The sequence below is a fragment of the Barbus barbus genome (assembly GCF_936440315.1).
Source record: "Barbus barbus genome assembly, chromosome: 19".
Classification (NCBI taxonomy): domain Eukaryota; kingdom Metazoa; phylum Chordata; class Actinopteri; order Cypriniformes; family Cyprinidae; genus Barbus; species Barbus barbus.
In genome coordinates, this window is record NC_136747.1 from 27,015,742 (window position 1) to 27,039,207 (window position 23,466).

The 23,466-nt window shown below is 34.9% G+C and overlaps 1 protein-coding gene across 1 annotated transcript in view; it reads left to right on the plus strand.

The window, feature by feature from the left end:
* Positions 1-906: 906 nt before the first annotated feature.
* Positions 907-23,466, plus strand: part of slc45a4a (solute carrier family 45 member 4a) — a 27,077-nt gene continuing 4,517 nt past the window's right edge. The window contains exons 1-4 of the mRNA XM_079442267.1: positions 907-1,767; positions 17,059-17,247; positions 21,659-21,838; positions 23,065-23,466. The exon at positions 23,065-23,466 is cut by the window's right edge and continues 680 nt beyond it. Coding sequence (XP_079298393.1) covers positions 1,488-1,767; positions 17,059-17,247; positions 21,659-21,838; positions 23,065-23,466 — 1,051 coding nt within the window. The 5' untranslated portion in view covers positions 907-1,487. The remainder of the gene's footprint in view (positions 1,768-17,058; positions 17,248-21,658; positions 21,839-23,064) is intronic.

Here is a 23,466-nt window from a genome sequence, read left to right on the forward strand (position 1 = left end):
AGAGAACATGCATTAGCAATGAATTTAACAGCAGAAATTTCACAATTTTGAGTGAAGCAACAATACTGAGCAGGAAATAATATGGGGTGAGCATTTACATTGAAACTTTTAATTTTATGCACTATCATTTGTGCATTTGGCAGACACTTTCATCCAAAGCGACTTGAATTGCATTGAAGGTATACATTCGATCAGTTTATGCAGTCCCTGGGAATCAAACCCATAACTTTGGCATTTCTAGTATCATGCATGGGAGTCATGAAAGTACATGTTAATGCATTAAGTACATCCATTAATGTACATGTAAATGCAAATATGTGTGTTAAATGCATAAATGCACATGTACTTTTATGCATTATTTCAATGCATGTACTTTTTATAAAATTATATGTACTTTTTTTGCATTAACATGTAGAGTATAAATACATAAATCAATGCATTTACATTCATGCGGTTTCATGTAATTTCATAAAATTATATGCATCAAAGTACGTGCATATATGAAGTTGCATAAAAGTACATAAATTAATGTAAATGCACATATGTTAATGTAATTTTATAAAACGTAGCTGCATTAATGTAAATGCTTCAAAGAACACTTATGTAAATTCATAAAAGAACATGCATAAAATTGTATGCTTAATTGTATAATGCATAAAAGTACATGCATAATGTAAACGTATAAAAGTACATGTAAATGCATAAATGTGTAAAAATACTTGCATTAATGCAAATGCATAAAATATCATGCATTATTGAAATGCATAAAAGCATGTTAATGCATAAAAAAATACATTAATATAACTGCATAAAAGTACATGCATATTGTGTGAGAATCTTTTTTGTGAAGGTTTTTTTTTTTTTCTTTTGTGAGTAATACCCTCTCTCTCTCCCGCTCTCTTTCAGATTGATCGGTCGCTCCATGGGGATTCTCCGGTGCTTTCCGTCTGGTTTCTCCTGCCCTTCATCCCTCGGCCTGCCCTCCACCCTCTACAACACCTCCTCCATACAAATCATGAAACTGGTATTAACTGAATGGCAATTGATATGGATTTTTACTGTTTCCAGTAGACAGTAAAACACACATACACCACACACACGCACACAATTACATGTACATACACCCACACACACACACACACACACACACATCACACACTCACACACACACACACTCACACACACACACTCACACACATCACATAAGCGGGAGTGACCTCATGGTAGAGTCATATCCTCCCCAACTGTCCGAACCAAATCCCTCGACACGGCCCGTCCCAGAGCTCCTGCAAGCAGCCTTCATCAAACAGCACGTTTCAAGATATTTTACGCTCCTTGAGTCCGATCCACGGCAGATTTCCTCCACATAAGGACATCCACGGGAAGCAGTGTGCTGCTGTTAGCGTTATATTCTTCCTAGATTTTTTGTTCTGCGTTATCTTGTGTGTTATTTGCGTGGAGCCACACGTGACATCTACCCCGAGTGCATGTCGACGACGATGGCCCCACAGAACACCGAGGCCGACGCCGTGCAGATGCAGGCCGCCGTGGTGACACCTGTGGAGAAACGGGCTGGAGGAGGTGGGGCTAATGGAGCGGGCGGGGCTGGAGGGCGGGATTTGGAGAGTCAGGAGGAGTCGGTCAGCGAGGCATCTATAGACCGCATCCCTTTGCGTCAGTGGATCATGCACGGCGCCGTCATGTTCGGACGAGAGTTCTGCTACGCCATGGAGACGGCACTGGTCACACCTGTACTGCTGCAGATAGGTGAGACAACTGATCGTTAACTATGAGATGACAATAATAAAAAACCAAATCATAGAAATATGACAAGACTGAATGTACCCAGCTTAAAGTGAGCACTGTTCTGATATGGACTATTCTTTAACCAAAGCCTATTTCTATTTATTAAACCTATATAATTTTACATTTTAAAATAATTTAAATAAATACATTTTAATTAATAACATTTGTAATTAATTATCTACATTTATAGTAACATTCATATATGCATTTAATATATTATTATAATATAATTTAATGAATGCAATTTTTTTTAATACTATATACCGTATTTACTGAGATGGTCCTCACTGCAGAACACAAGATCCAGGGGGCATGGTTGGATCTAGATCCAACTCCTCCCACCTTACATAGACCTAAACCTACCCATCCCCACCCCTAAACCCACCATCTCCACCCCCTAGATGTGGATCCAACCCCGCCCCCTGGATCTTTGTTCTGCAGTGAGGGGCTACTGTATTTACTCAAAACCAACTGGAAAAATGACAGCTTTGATTAAAGTGTCAGTACATTTTGAAACTGAATCTAATGTTTATATGCTGTAAAGATGAAAACACTTGAATGAGCGGTGGAACATTTTGAGCCACAGACAAACACATCTAGTTGGCTAGATTAACTATACTAGACTAGATGAATTGAATAATCTGCACAGACATGTAAATCTAATATTTGTGATTGTGCCCTGATTTCTGGCCAGTTTATATTGTCTCCACTCTCAATGTTCTTGATAAACAGCCTCTCCAGCTGCAGGCCTGTATGTCAAAGAAACACCTCATCTCGGAACTGTGCGTGTGTGTGTGTGTGTGTGCGTGCCGTGATTAAAGAGATTAAAGGAGCTGTGGGATGTACGCTGTTTGATTCGCTTGCCAGTTTATAGATTATCCAAATGACACCCCAGGCCTTTATATTACTGAAAAATATGCCATTTTGTCATGCAAGCAGCTGTGAGCCTGGAGGAGCAGAGTGGCTTTTGTTCTTCATAATCATCATGTTTTATTGAAGAAATCCATTTTTGTCAACAGGAAGTCCATCGGCCACAAGTGGTCATGTGACAATAGTGATTGTTGTGATATGGATTACTTCTATCTACTTATACACTGTTAAATCTACTATTGCTGAACTTTCTTTGTCTTTTCTTCACACTAATAGTCAAAAGTTCAGTATGATTTTTACTAGTTTTTGAATGAAGTCTCTTCTGCTTACCAAGGCTGCGTTTAATTGGTCAAAAATACAATAATACAATCAGTAAAATTGTGAAATATTATTACACCTTAAAATAACAGCTTTCTAAAATAGAATTTATTGCTGTGATCAGAGCTGAATTTTCAGCATCATTACTCCATTCTTCAGAAATCATTCTAATATGCTGATTTTCTGCTCAAGAAACATTTCTGATTATTATCAATGTTGAAAATGCATGAAAAATGCATAGATGCAAATGTAAATATAGACAATTCTCACTACTCTTTTATGCTGCAGCCCCTGTTTGCTATTAGCTACACTTCTCAGACCTAGCTAGTGTACCAGGACACTAACTGAAGACATTGTTTTTGTGCAGTATTCTTCTCTCCCTGAGGGATGATCCATTATTTATTGTGCTATAACTGTGTCATTTCAATGAACTGGTTCATCAAAAGTAGATGTGCTGATTCAGTCATTGCTCAGTAGTGTGCACAATAACCTTTGCACGCCGTTTTACTTAGCTTTTTTTTGTTGTTTTTTTTTAGTCAATTTGGTTACTAACAATAAGGTCCTATTAGTTAACATTAGTTAATGCATTAATAATCAGCAAAACATTTGTTACAGTATTAATTATTGTTAGCTGATTAAAAAAAACCCACAAAAAAACTATAGTTCATGTTAGCTCGGGTGCATTAAATATTATTAACAGATACAACATTTGATGTAGAGGAGTTGGTTTCCTTGCATCACTTGCTCATCAGTGGAACCTCTGCAGTGAATGGGTGCCGTCAGAATGAGAGTCCAAACAAAAACATCACAATCCACACCACTCCAGTCCATCAGTTAATGTCCTTTGAAGTCAAAAGCTGCATGTTTCTAAGAGACAAATTCATCATGAAGATGTTTTAATTTCAAACGATCACTTTTGGGCAAAATATGATTCTATAATTCATAATCTCTCACATCAAAACAATACTTGGTCTGTGCAGATTTCTCTCCTGATTCAGACGACATTACTTTCTTCACTGGAGAAAGCAGTATTATGAATTGAGGATGGTTTTAGGTTTAAAATGTCTTGATGGTGGATTTTTCTTTCTTCTTAAAAACATGTAGCTTTTCGCTTCACAAGATGTTCATTGATGAACTGGAGTGGGATATATATGCATTACTTGTCTGCTCAAAATTAGAATGATATGTTTGAAATTAAACACTTTTCTTAAAGGGTAACTTGATTATTGTTTATTTGATTGTCGCTAACTTGATTACTTGGCTCTTGTTGGTGATTATATAAGCTATTGTGAGTTCTCTGGGTTTAAAGGATTAAGTCTTCAGGTCAAGGCCAGTTGTGAGTGACTTGATGTTATCATGCAACATGCTAATTTTAGAGACTTATGTGAGGTTGCGTCTGTGAAGATCAGGCACTCGCTGTCCAAACTACAATGGCAAAGGATAAGAGGATTTCTGGAGGTTGAGCTGCCCTCGTTCACCTGCGGTCAGAGAGTGTGTGTGTGTGTGTGTGTGTGTGTGTGTGTGTGTGTGTGTGTGTTTCAGGGTGACGTATGATGGGTTATTTTTAAAATTCACTAAATTGGTAATGGCTGGATTAGCCACAATAGCTCACGGTTAGTTTAAGAAGCAGGAAATTATACTGTCACACTGGCTGTGGTGCGCAACATGACGATATTTAAGACTAATTCTGATCCAGATGAGCTAAGACAAGGAGTGGACGCATGTGTTTACAATGGTCCCATATGAAATGCCATGCAGCAATTCCAACTATTCGCAGCACGTTTCACCCTAAACAGACACTCGTAACAAAGGCCGAGGGAATGCGCGGCCCTCCGCTGTGTTGGAAATGTGTGACTCAGCAGATTCCGAGGTTCGGGATGAAGCGCAAGCGTCCACGTGTCCCAGAATGCTCAGCTGGTCGGGGGTCAAACCGAAGCCATGTTGTGTTTTTCTTCGCTAGCGAGAGGATGGAACGTGTGGAATTGTGAAGGAATTTTGCTTTTTACAGCCTGTTGACTTTGTGCATTCCGCAGGGTTGGGGAAAAAAACTCCCAGTGAACAAACAAACTTCTTTCCCATGCATGCAAACGTCCTCACAAGCCACAAAAATGTGTTGATATGCTTTGGAAAATTACCTAGCAGCTGTAGATTTCACATGATGTTTGATAAGTTATGGCTGTGTATGGAATAATGAACTTCAGTCCTGTTTGTACACCAGTATGTCTGCTGTATGTGTACTGTATGTATACTTGATGTATGCATGGAGATCCCACACATTTTGGCCAATGTATAAGGATGTTGTATTTATTGTAGGTTTTTTTTTTTTTCTTAATTTATCCAATAACTAGACACATTCGTTGGTCTAAATGCCCATTTTTTAAAAATAAATATGGCTAAAAAACATAATACTTCATGTAAATAATAAAAAATATTTCATCAGTTACAATACATTTAATATACGTTAAATATAATTAATAATAAATTAAAAATAATAATTTAATTAAATCATTATTAATATGAAGCATCCATCCATCCGTCCGTAAAGGGACAAATAAAAATGCTACTACTATCTATAATACATACATAGTATTAGTATACATAAATGTATAATAATTACATGTATTTATTTTAATTAATATTATTTCATTTGTTATATAAAGTATAAAGCATGTATTTAATGCATTTGTTTCCTTTTAAAATGAACATTAACAATTTCTCCTCCAATAGATAATCATAAATGTGCATATGTAAATAAAATTAATTATTAAATAAATTATTATTAATATAATAGAATTAATTAAATGTAATGTTACATACTATTTCACTGTACATACTGTATAGTGTATAACTGATATGCTAGCAAACAATCTGAGCATGGTTGTGGTCCAGCAGAAGCAGCTCGTGACCTGGTGTCACTCTGGCTTGCTGCAATGCCTCATGGGTATGTCACATCTCACACACAGGGAGGGCATAAGAATTCAGCGCACACCTGCACTGTCAGCCCTGCGATCTGTCAGTTACAGATGTGTCTCAGCTGATCTATGGACTCGTTGTAATGTTTCTAATGTGTATGTGAGTGCTATGCAGTGAGTTTGTGGCGTGTGATTTCGCAGGTCTCTATTGTCTCTCATAAATGGCCAAACAATGAGCCCCTTTTTCGGATTGGACTCGAGTTCTCATGACCGCTCAGACTTTCAGCATATTTGCGGACACAATAGTGAAACTCATTTAGCGTTTTTTTTTAAATGCACAGCGTCCTCTGTGAAATATATGCCCACAAAAGTAGGAAGCAGAGCCGCCCAGGAGCTGACAGTGGGCTGACAGACTCTGGGGTTTCCAAGAGTCAAGACCAGCGTGACTAATCACACTGAGCTCAGACGAGGAGAGGTGTGTGTGTTTATTAGTTAGTTTGTGTGTGTGTGTGTGCGCGCGTTTTTGTGACAAATGAGGACATAAAATGGTATAATGACACAGGTATGACACGGTAAAGGTGACTTTTCAGGACATTGACCCATGTCCCAAATTTTCAAAACGCTTATAAATCATACAGAGTGAGTTTTTTGGGGGGAAAGTTGAAATGTCTCCTGTGAGGGCTAAGTTTAGGTGTAGGGCAATAGCACATACAGTGTGTACAGTATAAAAACCATTACACCTATGGGATGTCCCCACTTTTCACAAAAACAAACGTGTGTGTGTGTGTGTGTGTGTGTGTATTAGTTTGTTTGTGTGTGTGTCTGTTTGTTTATATGAGTGTGTGTGCGTGCTTGCATGCACGTGTGTGTGTGTGTGTGTGTGTTTAACTGTAAGAATAAAATTGCACTAGATCTGTATATGCAGTGCAGTGCTGACTAGACTGTGTGCTGCATATCGCACTGCTGCAGTCTTACATAACCGAGCTGACTCGCCGTCTTAATAAACCCATGTGGTTTAAATGTCCTTCAGGAGCTCAAAGACGATAAAAACAGACTGACTATATTGGAGGTCACTAACCTTAACCAGATCCAAACCGCACATCTCTCACTCTCTCTGATGAATCATTCATGCAGTTGAGCTACAGGAGGACACATGCTGCAATGGAAGAGAATATGAAACCGCCGTGTTAATATTTCATCCTGCCATCTGCTCGATTTCTGGTGAATCGGGATCAGAGGTCTGGAGAGATTCGGTTTCTGGTGCAGGATCATGGTGGTCCTGGTCTCAGGTAGCTTTAATCTGACTTAGAAAGAAACTGTCTGACCGACATGAAAAACATACCACAGTAAGCTTTCTTACTGAGCATGTTTTTGAGTGAAACAGGAAATTCATTAGGGCTGAAACGATTAGTCGACGTTATCAACAATGTTGGCGATTCCCAAAAAAAAAAAAGTCAACAAATATTTTTGTCATCGAATAGTCGTTTGATCTCATGACCTCATGTAAGGGCCTGCAATAACATGGTTTGACCAGTGTGGCGCTGTAGAGCAACAGCGTAATTCAGCTCTCCTGCATGCTCTCCAATAGTGATGGGAAGTTCGGATCATTTTACTGACTCTGATCTCTGAATCTCGTTCATCAAAATGAACAAATCATTTTTTCAAGTCATTTCATTCACTTAAGCAGAATATAATTAATATGTTACATGTTAATAGCCAAATTCCACAACATATCTACTTCCGTAATGTTTCGAATAAGAAAAAATAGTTTGAGTTTCTCATTATTTGGCATTGGTTGCATTATTGTTTAATTTATTGTTTCAGGTTATGCACCACCCGATCGGAGTCGTTACAAGCTATGCAGTCTGTACCGGAAACGGAATTGATTAGTTTTCGGTTTGAGTTGTTTGTTCTTTTGTCACGTGCCCACTTCCCGGCTCAGTATCTTACAAAAACACAAACATTATATATTATTAACTGTATGCTGTTATTATATTATGCAGGTATCACTGCTTTATCGAAGTGATTTTTCCTCATCATACGGATAAAGTTTAAAACCAACTTTTTATTACCACATTCAATGTTAACCATCATGATAGAAATTCACAAATGTATAAATTGTGAGAAATAAAAAGCTACAATTTGAGACCAGAAATGCATCACATAACTAGAAGCGTGTTTGTAAGGAAGGTTGGGAATTAACTAATTTCTGTATCCACGAGACAAAAGAACGAATGACTCAGACCCAAAGACTCGAGAGGTGAACTAATCATTTCTGTTTCCTGTAAAGAATCAATAGGATGTTTAAATGAAACGCGAAATGAATCAACTTACGACAGAGTTCAGATGTGATTCATCAGACATTCGTATGCCGCCAATCTCATCGTACAAATGATCGCATGTTTCTTTTTTTCTCCGTTCACAGAAGCGCTGCAGGTGCGTGATGCAACGAAGTGTGAATCCTCATGGTCTGTTGTTTATGCTTCTATTCACGCATATACAGGTACATCTCAAAAAATTCATGAAAAGGGTCAATATTTTTTGTCACTCATTTCAGAAAGTGAAACCCATATATTATATAGAATCATTACACATAGAGTGAAAGATTTCAAGCCTTTATTTCTTGAAATTTTGATGATTATGGCTTACAGATAATGAAAACCCCAAATTCTGTGTCTCAGAAAATTAGAATATTACATAAGATCAATAAAAAAAGGGTATTTTAAACAGAAATGTCAGGCTTCTGAAAAGTATGTTCATTTCTATGCACTCAATACTTGGTTGGGCCTCCTTTTGCATGAATTACTGCATCAATGCTGCGTGGCATGGAGGTGATCAGCCTGTGGCACTGCTGAGGTGGTATGGAAGCCCAGATTGCTTTGATAGCGGCCTTCAGGGCATCTGCATTGTTGGGTCTGGTGTCTCTCATCTTCCTCTTGACAATACCCCGTAGATTCTCTATGGGGTTCAGGTCAGGTGAGTTTGCTGGCCAATCAGGCACAGTAACACCATGGTCATTGAACCAGCTTTTAGTACCTTTTGGCAGTGTGGGCAGGTGCCAAGTCCTGCTGGAAAATGAAATCAGCATCTCCATAAAGCTTGTCAGCAGAAGGAAGCATGAAGTGCTCTAAAAGTTTCTGGTAGATGGCTACGTTGACTGTGGACTTAAAAAAAAAAAAAACACAGTGGACCAACACCAGCAGATGACATGGCAGCCCAAATCATCTCTGACTGTGGAAACTTCACACTGGACTTCAAGCAACATGGATTCTGTGCCTCTCCACTCTTCCTCCAGACTCTGGGACGTTGATTTACAAATGAAATGCAAAATTTACTTTCATCTGAAAAGAGGACTTTGGACCACTGAGCAACAGTCCAGTTCTTTTTCTCCACAGCCCAGGTAAGATGCTTCTGACGTTGTCTCTGGTTCAGAAGTGGCTTGGTAACCCTTTTCCTGAAGACGTCTGAGCGTGGTGACTCTCGATGCACTGACTCCAGCTTCAGTTCACTCCTTGTGAAGCTCTCCCAAGTGTTTGAATTGGCGTTGCTTGACAGTATTCTCAAGCTTGCAGTCATCCCTGTTGCTTGTGCACCTTTTCCTACCCAAATTCTTCCTTCCAGTCAACTTTGCATTTAATATGCTTTGATACAGCACTCTGTGAACAGCTACACCTTTCAGTAATGACCCTCTGTGACTTACCCTCTTTGTGGAGGGCGTCAATGTTCGTCTTCTGGATCATTGCCAAATCAGCAGTCTTCTCCATTATTGTGGTTTCAAAGAACAAGAGATACCCAGAATTTATACTGTAGCGATGGTCATTAATTGAAACTCAAATGTAAATATTTTGAGATACTGATTTTTGACTTTGAGCTATAAGCTCTAATCATCAAAATTAAAGCAAAAAAACTTTTGAAATGTTTACTTTACATGCAATGAATCTAAAATATATGAAAGTTTAAATTTTTGAAATAAGTTACAAGAAAAAATAAAAACTTTCACGATATTCTAATTTTTTTAGATGTACCTGTAAAGCTAAAGCCCTGAAAAAATTACATTCTAATCTTACTGGTTAACGATCGACTAATGAGCTTCGGTTGTTGGTCAGGAAAATAATCAAAATGAACAAAATTCTGTCATTTATACAATTCTCCACCTGATTTACTATGCTGCATGCAAGTTCAGCTAATTCAAAAAATTGCTTACACGAGCTGAGACCTGATGAGATTTGATCATAGCCACCACTCACATCCATATTGATAAATTCTAAGTTTTGCATAGAACCGACTGTACACCCACATTTCTGTCGTACATTCGTTTTATAAATGAGGCCCATCACTACATTCACTACAATCGAACAGAAGAAGAGACACACACAATGCTTATGATATGAATATGTTAGAAAGTAAACAAAGTCGAACCGGTAGAGTGTGGGAGGATTTTACAAAACTACAAACAAAACTGCTGTCATGTTGTGAAGGCATTGATATACTCATGTCGAAGTTCTTTTTCCTACTTCATTTTGAGTTAAAAAAAAAAGTTTGATATTCTCAAGCTGCACTTTGCTGTTAGCGAACATCCTGATGCTGCTGAGAGCAGCGTTTAGATGAGTATGTGAGTATGTGTAAGTTGTAAGTGTTCTGGCTATAGGCGGCTGTGCACCTGACACACAGAGAGAACACAGCACCTGTTTCCTAGCATTGCTTTGCTTTTTGTCCATTTCTAGACAGTTTCACCTTCCTGACCTTCCTCTTCCTCTTCCTGTCACTCTCACTCCAGATTTCTCTGGTTTGTCTCTGGCTGCAGTGAGCACTGTGTTGGCAGGCTTATTGTTTTCATAGGAACAGGCTGTTGTAGTGGCCGGCCGCAGTGGTGATGGCTGACTAATGACAGTTTTGTTAGTCTTAGGGTTCATTGGTGGGACCCATGTGGCCAGTGAACTTATGTTGCGTGCGTGCGTGCGTGCGTGCGTGCGTGCGCGCAGATACAGTGTGTCAGAGCACCTGATACCTGCATATTACCCACATGGTCAAATGCACTAAGCACTACAAAGTAGAGCTGCACGATTGGATAAATTGAGAATCACGTTTTTTTGACTCGAATAGAGATCATGATTCTCCCACGATTCTCAACTAAACCGAATAATGTGTGACTAAATATTAATTGCTGCAGTCTGTTTAAAAAAAGTTTAATTTGAATGAATTATAAAACATTTTAATATATAATATATGTATTTAAAATATAATATTAAGATTTTATGCATGCGATGCATGTTTTTTTTTTTTAAATAGTAAATAACAAATAATAATGTTACTACTAACTAATACAACACCAAGATTATTACTTTATTTCTAAGTAATAAGCTAGAACATACTGTGTATAGTTAGTTCATTGTTGAAATATGTATTATATAATAAATATAATGTTTATTATTGTAATTTTATTTTTTATGCAATTTTATTATATTCCTTATTTAAAATAAATTAATTTAAACATTTATTAATAATTTACATTAGTTATAATATATGTATTATTATTTATATATTATATGCACATTTATTTTAATATTTATTTAATTTATGTATTTTTATCATTCGTATTTCTTTATTTATCATGAAATGTTATTAATATAATTAAATGTTTTTAACATATGTACATATACTGTATGCATGTTTATTGTAATATGAAATTTTATTTTTATTTATAATGATATATAATGTATATTGACATTATAAGGATTTGTAATGTAATTTTATTTTTATTTAAATTGTTATTAATAATTAATATTAATTCTAAGTGTATTTTTACATTTTATATTATAGGTATATGTGTGTTTACATTAATATTTATTTTATTTTTATTATATATTTCTTAAATATTTATTAATAAATCATATTAAATAATATTAATATATTCATTTAATCCTATATGTTCACATGAATGGTAACTATTTTATTTAGTTTTTTATTTATAAAGTACTTTTATTATGTTTTTGAATATTTATTAATAATTAATATTAATTATAAATGTGTTTTTTTTAAGCCCTTAATATTAAGCTTGTCACATGTCGCAAATTGGAATATGCCCTTTCAGGCTGAGTCTGTGTCCATATTTTTCAGATGTGCTCGTATCAAACTACTGTATATCGATATAAATGGTATTGCCTCGTATTGTATCGCTTATAAAGAATATATCGATATATCGTACAAACTCGATATACCGCCCATCCCTACTCTGAGGGCATCTAAATAAACAATGAAGGAAGAGTTTTGCCTTTTAAGTCAGTGGTCCGTGCTGGAAAATCCTGCTAGAATCTGGTAGCTATCTCACATCAACCTGGTTTTGACCCTTGACCTCCAAAAAGCAGGTACCATGTTTTTTTTTCCCTGCTGTGCTGTTTTGGATGCTGGTTATTGTTGGTTTGTTTCTCTCTCTGAGCTTTAGATGTGTGTGTTTCTCTCGTCTAGAAAAATACTTCCTCTGGTTTGACTCATTCTGCTCTCAGTATTGTTCACCATTTTTGACCTGGTGGGAAACAGAAAGTCTCCTGTGATTATTTACTGAAATCTCTCAAACTTCCTGTTTGCATGTTTACTCCGCATATTTTTCAAGGAACAAATAAGTTGCTTACCATCTGATTCAGATCTTTTGTTTGGGCCTCAGTGTCTCAGTGTTTGTGTGTTTAACTGCAAAGACTAAATATATAAAAACACCTCAACAAACCGGAGGAAGAGGAAGTGGACTGGTGGCACTGCGAGGTGAAGCCCGGCCCGGTTTCCGATGAGAACAGAGCGGCTGGTTTGTCATATCCGGTCCTGACTCTGATAAGGACTCTAGTCTGTGTGTTTCCCAGAGGATCGTGAGGGGTTTTGGGTCCTGTAATGGGACGTCACTCTTTTCACCAGCAGGTGCAGTGGCTTTTTTCCAGCTGATTTCTGACAGCAGCCGTGAGAACAATTAGGACTTTATAGTCATTCTTGTTTTTTTCTATGAAGAATTGTGAGAATTTTTTTTTCAAATTTGTATTTTTACTTTCAGTTACTTTTGCTAATATGATAATAAAATCATCATTTCATTTTATATATTAATTTCATTATATACTCATTTCATATTATATTGATTATTATATACAATTATTTTTATATTTATTTTATTACATAGTACTAGCATAAATTTAGTATGTTTCTAATTTAAATATTTATTAATATTAGTATTAATAGTAATATTAGTTAGAAATCTATTTTATACACTTTATATTAGTATATACATATGTATGTTTATTATTTAAATATTGATTTTATTTTTATAATGTAATTTTATAATATGTATTATTTAAATATTTATCAATAATAATATTCTGAATATATTCATAAATTTTATATTGGTGTACATGTTACATGGTTATTATTTTAGTAATATTTGTTATGTAATTTAATCTTTTTTTTATATTTAAAGAAATATTTACATATATAAATAAAAATGTTGTTTAATATATATATATATGAATTACAAGTAAATATATTTGTTTATATATATATATATATATATATATATATATATATATATATATATATATATATATATATATATATATATATATATATATATATATATATATATATATATATATATATATATTTGTTTGTGTGTGTGTGTGTATATACACACACACACACACTGTATATTTTTCATACAAACAAGTCCTGTTCACACTAAAATATTTTAATAAATATTATTTGATAATAGTTATATAATAATATGATACAGTTTTGATATTGCGCTGCTTTAAATTATTATGACAAGCTTTTATTTTATTATTTTATGTTCATTTATATGATTTAATTAATCTGTTTTAAATTTAATTCTTAAGTAAATGTATATAACTTTGTAAATGTATAAAAATAATAGTTATGAATATTAATTATTAAATAATTGTATACAATTTATAAATGTTATGTTTTGTGTTTAACCACTGAATCTTTCATTTTATTTATTTATTTTGTCTTACTGGGATCTTGGTTAACTCCTAGTTAACATGTCAAAGCGATTCATTTGAGCTGAGTAATGTGACTTTGCCTCAAGTTCATGTGCTGTGTGTGCTGGAGGCTTTGGTCTCGGTCTGAACGGCTGATCTGGTTTGCTGTGAATCCGTACAGGGGTGTGTTTCCCAAAAGCATCGTTAGCTAACTATGGTGGTAAGTCCCATTGAACTCTATTGATAACGACATAACTTGCAACCATAGTTGCTTCTGGGAAACACACCCCAGGACGTCTCTTGCATATCTCCAGGAATGTTCTCCTCTGGTGTCCTGTATGTCAGCGCTGAACCCGACTCCTCTACGCTTCACGTAACAGACCGGACAGTGTGTGTGTGTGATAATCCTATTATAGCTCTGCACACACACGCTCTAAAGATAGAGCTGATTCCTGTGAGAGTCTTCTGCCTCTCTGCGTGTGAATTATTGTTGCAGTGCCAGTCTCCACATGATCAGTGTCGTGTGCTTGAGGCGTTCTGATGCGGTTATGATTGTGAGGTTATAATAGAGAGCTAGTGTGTGTGATGCAGACAGATGTGTGTTTGCTCTGCCGTAATAACAGCCTCCCAGAACAAGCACACTCCATGAAGGACGTGCTTCAGCTTGAGCTCTTGGTCTGGACGAGAAGTGCTTTCATTGTTTGGTGTAATTATGAAATCAAATCTCATTTTTGTGCACAAACAAACAGTCTTAAAGTGGCTGTTGTTTTTCTTTGAGGAAATGCTGCACATGTTTCGGTGTGTTAGTGGCTCTGTAACTGCAGAAAGCTGCTCCAGAACTGATCTGTCTACACAGACAGTGTTTTAAAGCATCATATGCACATTTCTGACATGCTTGCTGAAGGTAGATGACAATATTATGCTGACAGTTTACTAATCATTTCATCTCAAACTCATTTTTATGAATAACAATATGATTTTGTTGTTTTCTTCTGTTTCTGTTTATTGTTTTGGAAGTGAGGCTTTGTGGTGTTTATCACACCACGTTTCACAGAATTGATTTTTTTCTTTTACTCAACTTTTCCACGAGTAATATATTTAATTTATAATTTATTTTATTTTTTTGTTTTATTTTTCTAGAATTTTTCTTTTACTCATTTTCCATGTGCACTGAATAATTTTTGTTTTTGTTTATTTTTTTGTTTATTTTTTATTTATTTTATTTTATTTTTTAGTTTGTTTGTTTTCTATAATTATTTTGTTTTCTTTTACCCGTCTTTTCTCTGAGGACTTGCCTGATTTATTTTATTGATTTAGTTTTATTTTATCCTTCTCTATATTTTAATTTCACTCATTTCGTACTAAATGTAAAATTGCCTTTTCCAAAAGAAACCGTATTCCTTCTCTGAAATTAATTTGCAGTGGCTTTTTAAAAACTTTATAGGAGCATATTTGCTTTGATTTCTATCCACAGAAAATAACATCATTTTGTCAAGTGCTTCACTTGAATAATATCATTTATATCAATTCGTAAGATGAATAATTTAATGGGTAGTTTCCAGTAAAATCAAATCAACATAAGCTCATGTTATAATATATCTAACTAAAATAGAAGCCTAAATAGAAGAATTATTATAATTTGTTTCAGTGCACTTTGAAGTTTGTTGTGAAGTGTTTTCCTGTCCATGAACGTTTGAGGGTTTCTTCCTGAATCGTCGTACAGCAGCTGATGGAGGGAAAGTGTTTGTAGATCAGTCTCTGATCTGGGAACAATGAAGGTGTAGTTTTTATTGGTAAGCTGGACGTTTGCCAGGCTTTTAGAGGATTACTTACCCAATAATCATTTCCACAGCAACCTAATTTATGATTCAAATCATGTGAAAGTGAGTTATTTCAATAACATTTAAAGCCTGTTACTCTCACAAACAATCTGCTTTATAGTCTGATCCTATTTTCTTATTGAATCCGGTCATAAGATCATATTTTTGAGTGCCAGCTGTGACAGACGTTAGCCGTCCTGACCTGAAACTTGAACACCAAAACCTAGATTTATGTATTTGAATTGCATATAAAATTTCCATCCATTTGGATTAATATAAGCTTTAGCTTGAACTAATAAGGTTAATTAAATGCACGTTTGTCAGTCATTCATCTATTAAACAGGTCAGATTTCTGCACTCAAAAAAATCATGGCATATAGTTTATTATTAGCTATTTGCATCTATTTGATTTTATTTAAATCATATTTTCAAAATGCATTTATTTATGTCTCAGAATTGGCATAGAATCTGGTCATTTTAAAAATGATACATTTATTCAGGTAAATGTATGAACATGGCTAAAATATGACTAGCTGAAATGAATAAATTTTTTTTGGATTTCTATTACAGAAAATCTGTTTATTTATGATGGACAAATATGCATTATATTAAGTTTAATGATGATGATGATGATTATTATGATTATTATTTATTATTATTATTAGGTTAAAACTGTGAGGGGGGGGGATATGCAATAGATAAATCTTGAATTTAGGTGTATGTTTTTCTAAAAATATATATTCTAAATATCTCAGTTATTATCAGTTGAGTGAAATTCAAATACAGAATTCTTAAATTTGGGCCTAAATATTTTTTTTTACTTTTTTATAAATATATTTAAGTGAAATTCAAATCCATTCAACCCCCCCCAAATCTCATTTTCAAATATAATAATAATAAATATAATCTTTTTCAAATAATTAAAATATATAAATCTTAAATGAAGGCTGAAATTTTTGTAAAAATTTTTTTCTTCTAAATATTTATATTTTTATATATATATTTTTTCTTTTTTGGTGTGTGTGTGTGAGAATTTCAAATACATAAATCTTAAATTTAGGCCTACATTTTTAGTTTTTTTTCTTCTTTCTGTGAAGTAGAGATGTGATATTTTGATGAGGATGTTGAATATCAGATAATGTTAGCGATAGCATTGATGCGTTTTAATGATTAAACTGGTTTTATACATGGGTTTTAATGGGTCTTTAATCATATTACTGTTAATGCTCTATTACTGTTATTGCTTTATGAAAGCAATAAATCTACATAATACAACCTCAAACTGCTTTTGGACCAGCACTTTGGCTGAAGACGTGTGCAGGAAGTGACATCATTCCCGTGTGTGTGTGCGGCTCTCAGGTCTTCCAGAGCAATACTACAGCCTGACGTGGTTCCTGAGCCCCATCCTGGGTCTGATCTTCACGCCTCTGATCGGCTCGGCCAGTGACCGCTGTACGCTGCGCTGGGGCCGCAGACGGCCCTTCATCCTGGCGCTGTGTGTGGGAGTCCTGCTGGGCGTCGCGCTCTTCCTCAACGGCTCGCTGATAGGTGAGCAGCACTGTCTGTCTGTCTGTCTGTCTGTCTGTCTGTCAATCTTTCTGTCTGTCTGTCTGTCTGTCTATCAATCTTTCTGTCTGTCTGTCTATCTGTCTGTCTGTCTGTCTATCTATCTGTCTGTCTGTCTGTCTGTCTGTCTATCTGTCTGTCTATCTATCAATCTTTCTGTCTGTCTGTCTGTCTGTCTGTCTGTCTATCAATCTTTCTGTCTGTCTGTCTATCTGTCTGTCTGTCTATCAATCTGTCTGTCTGTCTGTCTGTCTGTCTGTCTCTCTGTCTGTCTCTCTGTCTGTCTGTCTGTCTATCTATCAATCTTTCTGTCTGTCTGTCTCTCTGTCTGTCTGTCTGTCTGTCTATCTATCTGTCTGTCTGTCTGTCTATCTATCAATCTGTCTGTCTGTCTGTCTGTCTGTCTGTCTATCAATCTTTCTGTCTGTCTGTCTGTCTGTCTGTCTGTCTATCAATCTTTCTGTCTGTCTGTCTGTCTGTCTATCAATCTTTCTGTCTGTCTGTCTATCTGTCTGTCTGTCTGTCTGTCTGTCTGTCTGTCTATCAATCTTTCTGTCTGTCTGTCTGTCTATCTATCAATCTTTCTGTCTGTCTGTCTATCTATCTATCAATCTTTCTGTCTGTCTGTCTCTCTGTCTGTCTGTCTGTCTGTCTCTCTCTGTCTGTCTCTCTGTCTGTCTATCAATCTTTCTGTCTCTCTGTCTCTCTGTCTGTCTGTCTGTCTGTCTATCAATCTTTCTGTCTGTCTGTCTGTCTGTCTATCAATCTTTCTGTCTGTCTGTCTGTCTGTCTATCAATCTTTCTGTCTGTCTGTCTATCTGTCTGTCTGTCTGTCTGTCTGTCTGTCTGTCTATCAATCTTTCTGTCTGTCTGTCTGTCTATCTATCAATCTTTCTGTCTGTCTGTCTATCTATCTATCAATCTTTCTGTCTGTCTGTCTGTCTGTCTGTCTGTCTGTCTGTCTGTCTCTCTCTGTCTGTCTCTCTGTCTGTCTATCAATCTTTCTGTCTCTCTGTCTCTCTGTCTGTCTGTCTATCTATCTATCAATCTTTCTGTCTGTCTGTCTCTCTGTCTGTCTCTCTGTCTGTCTGTCTGGTATTTCTTTCTCAATATAAACGTTTTTTTGGTAATAAACAGTATTTAACTTTAAAGCTTTGGAGTCGACATGAAGTCAAAATCACCATTTACTTTCTTAATACATAGTCCTGGTTTTAATGTGAATGATTCATTAGTGCACATTATTAAAACAAAATCATAATTTTCTGAAATGTCATTTGTTTCATTTATTTATTTATTTATTTTTTTATTTATTATACTTTTGCTATTTCTTTCTAAATGTAACACTAACTTTTCTGTTTGTTTGTTTGTTTGTTTGTTTATTCTTCTATATATTTTTAAATGTAAAGTTAATTTTCCCGTTTATGTATTGTTTGTTTATCATTCTCTAAACTTTCACTTCTCATTTTATTTATTTAGCCTGTAAATTAGCTTTTTTCCAAATTGGTTATTTTTTATAAATGTAAAGTTAATGCTTATTTTTATTTATTTATTTATCCTTCTACTGTATATACTTTTGCTATTTCATTCTAAATGTAAAGGTGATGTTTCTGTGCTTTTATTTATTGATTTATTGAATTCTTTATCCTTAAATGTGAAGTTAACTTTTCTGTAAGAAACTGTATTTCCTAAACGTTAAATCTTCAAAGTCAACATGAAATCAAAATGACAATTTACTTGATTCATGTTCATGGTATTAATTACACAATATTTAATAATAAATAATATATGCCTTTTTTACATAATAATAAATACAAATTTACTAAAGCTTATAAAAATGGATTTAAACTCCACCTCTGAAACATTTCACTAGAAAATAAAGTAATAGTCAAACAGCTGTCACATTACAGAGAGAAATGGCTTCCAAACAGCAGTTCATGTTGACTTTCTGTGAGGAAACCTGTCTGGCATGTCATGCTGTGTTTCTGAGGGTGAGGCGTTTGCAGAGCTGATATTTACAGGAACGCTCCTGTTTTTGGCACAGAACGTGTGATGCTGTTATCACGGACACATTTCTATTAGAGAGGAGAAGTAACTGATCTCTGAACCTCGTTCATCACCTCACGGTGTCCGACATTGTGTGTGTGTGTGTGTGTCTCTGTGTCTGTGTCTGTGTGTGTGTGTGTGTGTGTGTCTCAGCATGAACTCCGTCGGTCTCTATGACATGGGAAAGGACTAGGAACCAGTTCACAGAGAACTGTTTCCTGTTTTGCCCTTTTTTTACCTTTCATTGCCTATCTGGAACAACTTCCTGTCTCCATGGCTAGCTTGCAGCGCGCCGACTCTATTGTCAGGAAGAAAGCGTAATACTCAGCCTCCTGCTGACACAACACAGAGCTACAAGTCTACAACTAGCTTCCGTCCTCTGTGTCTGGTTTAACAGGTTTATACACTAAATATTAGAACAGTGTTTAAAACACTGCAACGGCACATTTGCATTTAAAACAGATATTAGAAAGATTTATTTTATTGCATTATTTTGTTTTATTTATTTAATTTAATTGTATTGGTGCATCCCCATGATGCTGGTATGTTGTGGATGTTGCTAAAGCGGTTTCCATGGTGTACTAAGATTTTTATTTTGTTATATTTGTAATGTTTAATTTTATTATTTTAAATATTTTATTTAATTTTATTGTGGAAATCAATAAAGATTTTAGATCTTTTTATAATTTTTTTTAGACATTTTATATTTTATTTATTTTTTTATGTTTTATTTGACTTTATTTCATGTTGCTTTCTTATAGTGGTGCACATACTAGTATGTTGTGGATATTACCAGTTTTGTTTTTATTATATATTTTAAATCTGACATTTTTATTTTTTATATTTTACTTTCATTTATTTTGCATTTAAAAAAATATTTTATTTCATTTTAATTTTTTTGTGATGGTAGTATGTTGTGGATTTTGCCAGAATGTTTTTATTTATTTTTTATATTTATTTTATTTTATTTTACTGTTGCACTACCATGAAATGTGTATGTCACCCAAGTTTCTATCAGGTTCTTTCTTCAATGAAAGTCTATGGGATTCTTTTCCAAATTTTATAATTTACCAGGCAAAAATCAATCACCGGTAACAGCACGTGTGTCCTCAGTGAGGAATAATTTAAGAATGAAATCATTCATTCAGTGTGGATCGTGGAAACAGTTCATAATTTTCATTGCGAGAAGTAGAAAACACCAGAAATGACACACATTAAACACATTTTCCAGGTAAGCTCAGGCTGTAGAAGCACACATGCTCATGGAACCCTGGAAAAGCTCTACAATAAGCCTGAACAATCAATACATGTCTGTGTGTTTACTCACTCTCTCACACACACACACATGTACAGTACAATGGCTCATGGGATGACAATGCAGGGTCAAGGTCAGGACACATATCCATTATGGGATGTTTGAGTTCCCAGAAGCCTGTGTGTGTCACACATGTGCTGAAAGTCTGTATGAAATATTGATGAATGGTAAATTTGCACTCGAGCCGTGAGCGCTGACGTGTAATCTGCTGTATGTTAGCATTGTTTGTTGATATTTTAGGCTTTGCAGAACTCCCATCATTCAGTGCATTGACCGCTCTGTGTGTGCTTTCAAACAACTAACCCGAGAAACTACATCTTCACATCAGTTTCTATTTATTTCTAATGACTTTTGACCTTTGACCTATAAAAATGTTGTTTATGCATGACAGGAGATTATAAAAGTAGCATTTCATAAAAAGTGGGTACTTTTAAAAACCAATTGTTTTGTGCTTTTTCAAAATAATATTTTGTATGATTAACAAAGAAAATACAATTGTTTGAAAAGGACTTTTATTTAAAATGTTTACAGTGTTGACCTTCAATATGAAATTAGTATTGTTTGCTTGTTTCCTTTCTAGTCAAATAATTCTATTAAAGAATGTAAAACTAGTATTGCATAAAACTGACATTTAAAATATGTTGGCAATTTTGAAAAATCATTTAAATGTAAAAATCCTTTTACAAGAGTTATTTTAGAATTATTTCTAAAATATTGTAGTATTTATTGATATTTTGAATTTTGAAGCTTTTAAATTTTAATATTTGATTTTAGTAAGTTTTGTTAGGTCCTTTTTTAATATTTATGTATAGCTTTAATTACTGTTTAAGTTTTATTAATCGGAGTAATTTAAAATTATTTCTGTTTTTAATTTATAGACACGCGCACACACACACACACACACACACACACACACTGACAAATTCGGTTATTGATTTTTATTTATTTTTTTCCCTCCCAAATGAAACCGAAAACTATTAAAAGTCTCTACATCATGGAATGGTAATCTCGTAACGTAACCTGTTTGTGTCTCAGGTCTTGCTGTAGGAGATGTGCCAAATAACCAGCCGATAGGAATCGTGATGACGGTGTTGGGGGTGGTGGTGCTGGATTTCTGTGCGGATGCGACGGAGGGTCCCATACGAGCGTATCTGCTGGACGTGGCCGACACCGAGGAACAGGACATGGCTCTCAACATCCATGCCTTCTCTGCAGGTGCAGCACTGCCAGAGTCTGCCTTGGTTCAGTCATACATCACAACATGAAAAGCTTGAAGAACTGATTGGCATGCATCATAAGCCACATTCACACTGCTGATGAATACAGTTGGCACTCTATTTTGTGTTTAATCTCATTTTGCAGTTATTTATGTGAATGTCAGCTATAGTCTATGACTCAATTCAGGTTAAAAATGATTTTTGTCTTGCTTGCCTGAACATCTATACATTTTTAAATTACGATATATTTACTTGAGATGTAAACTGACCTTTTTTTCTGATTTTTCTTAGCCCATTTTCTTGTTTTAGTCATAAACTCTCGATTTTAGGTGATTTATGATAGTCAAAATTACAAAAGTCATTTATTTCCAAGGTAAATATGCAGCATATCGATCTTAGAATGTTTAGATATTTATGCTGGAAAATAGGAAACAAAATACTAGATAAGAAATCATTTTTGCAGACTGTTTTGATGTTTTAATATCTAACATTCTTAAATCACATACATTTACTTGACAAGCAAATATGCTTTTTTAAAATACTTTTCTGAAATTAAAATGAGTTTATGCTTAATTCAGATAATAAGATTAATTCAAAAGGAAAACAAGTTTATTTTTCTTACCTCATTGACAGATTTTGCTCCTTTTTTAATGCATAAACTTAGTATATTAAGTCATTTCCTCCAGTTAGTGTTTCTAGATTTCCTATGTAGTATTTCTTTTCCTATTTTCCAGAATAAATATATATTTAAAAAAATGTATAAAATAAATAAATATATATATATATAATTATTATTATTTTATTTTTTTGCAGTGTACTTTGTAGTACACATCTAAATACATTTGCTTGAGAAGCAAAATGACTTTTTCTGTTATTTATTTATTTTATGCAAGTTCATGCTTAAAACTAGACAAAAAAATTTCATGGGGAATCAAATATTTTTTTTTAATTTTTTGACAAAATATTAAGTAATTTTCCTTTACAAGTAAATGCATCTTAAATGTAATATTCTAAAATATTTGTTTGTGTTTATAGTTTTTATATATTTATAAAATATTTGTGAATTTTATTTTTATGGATTAATGGAAAACAAGACAAAAATACCAAATAAGAAAATCTTTTTTTTGCAGTTTGCCTTTAAAATCACTTATCATTCCCAAAAGCTTTATTATTGTGTAGCTGTCCATATAGAATGAGTGCTAAACTGTGTCTGTTGTGTTTAAGGGCTCGGTGGGGCGGTCGGTTATGCCCTCGGTGGTCTTGACTGGACACACACCTTCTTGGGTCGAACCTTCAAGTCTCAAGAGCAAATTCTGTTCCTGTTCGCTGCGGTTCTGTTCACTATTTCCGTGGCTCTGCACCTGTTCAGTATCGAGGAGCAGCAGTTCAGCCCTCAACAGGACCGTTTGGATGAAGAGGCAGAACCTGAATCCAGTGTTAAAATCGCAGCGCACCATCCCCAGCTCGAAATGATCCATGAAGACGAGCCCTACGAGCGTTATGACCTCTATGCAGACCGGCGTTCAGAGCGAGAGCTGAACATGGACTTTTTAGATGTGGACATCGTTCGAAGTAAAAGCGACTCCGTTTTGGAGATGGCCGACGCTACGCTGGACCACCACGACA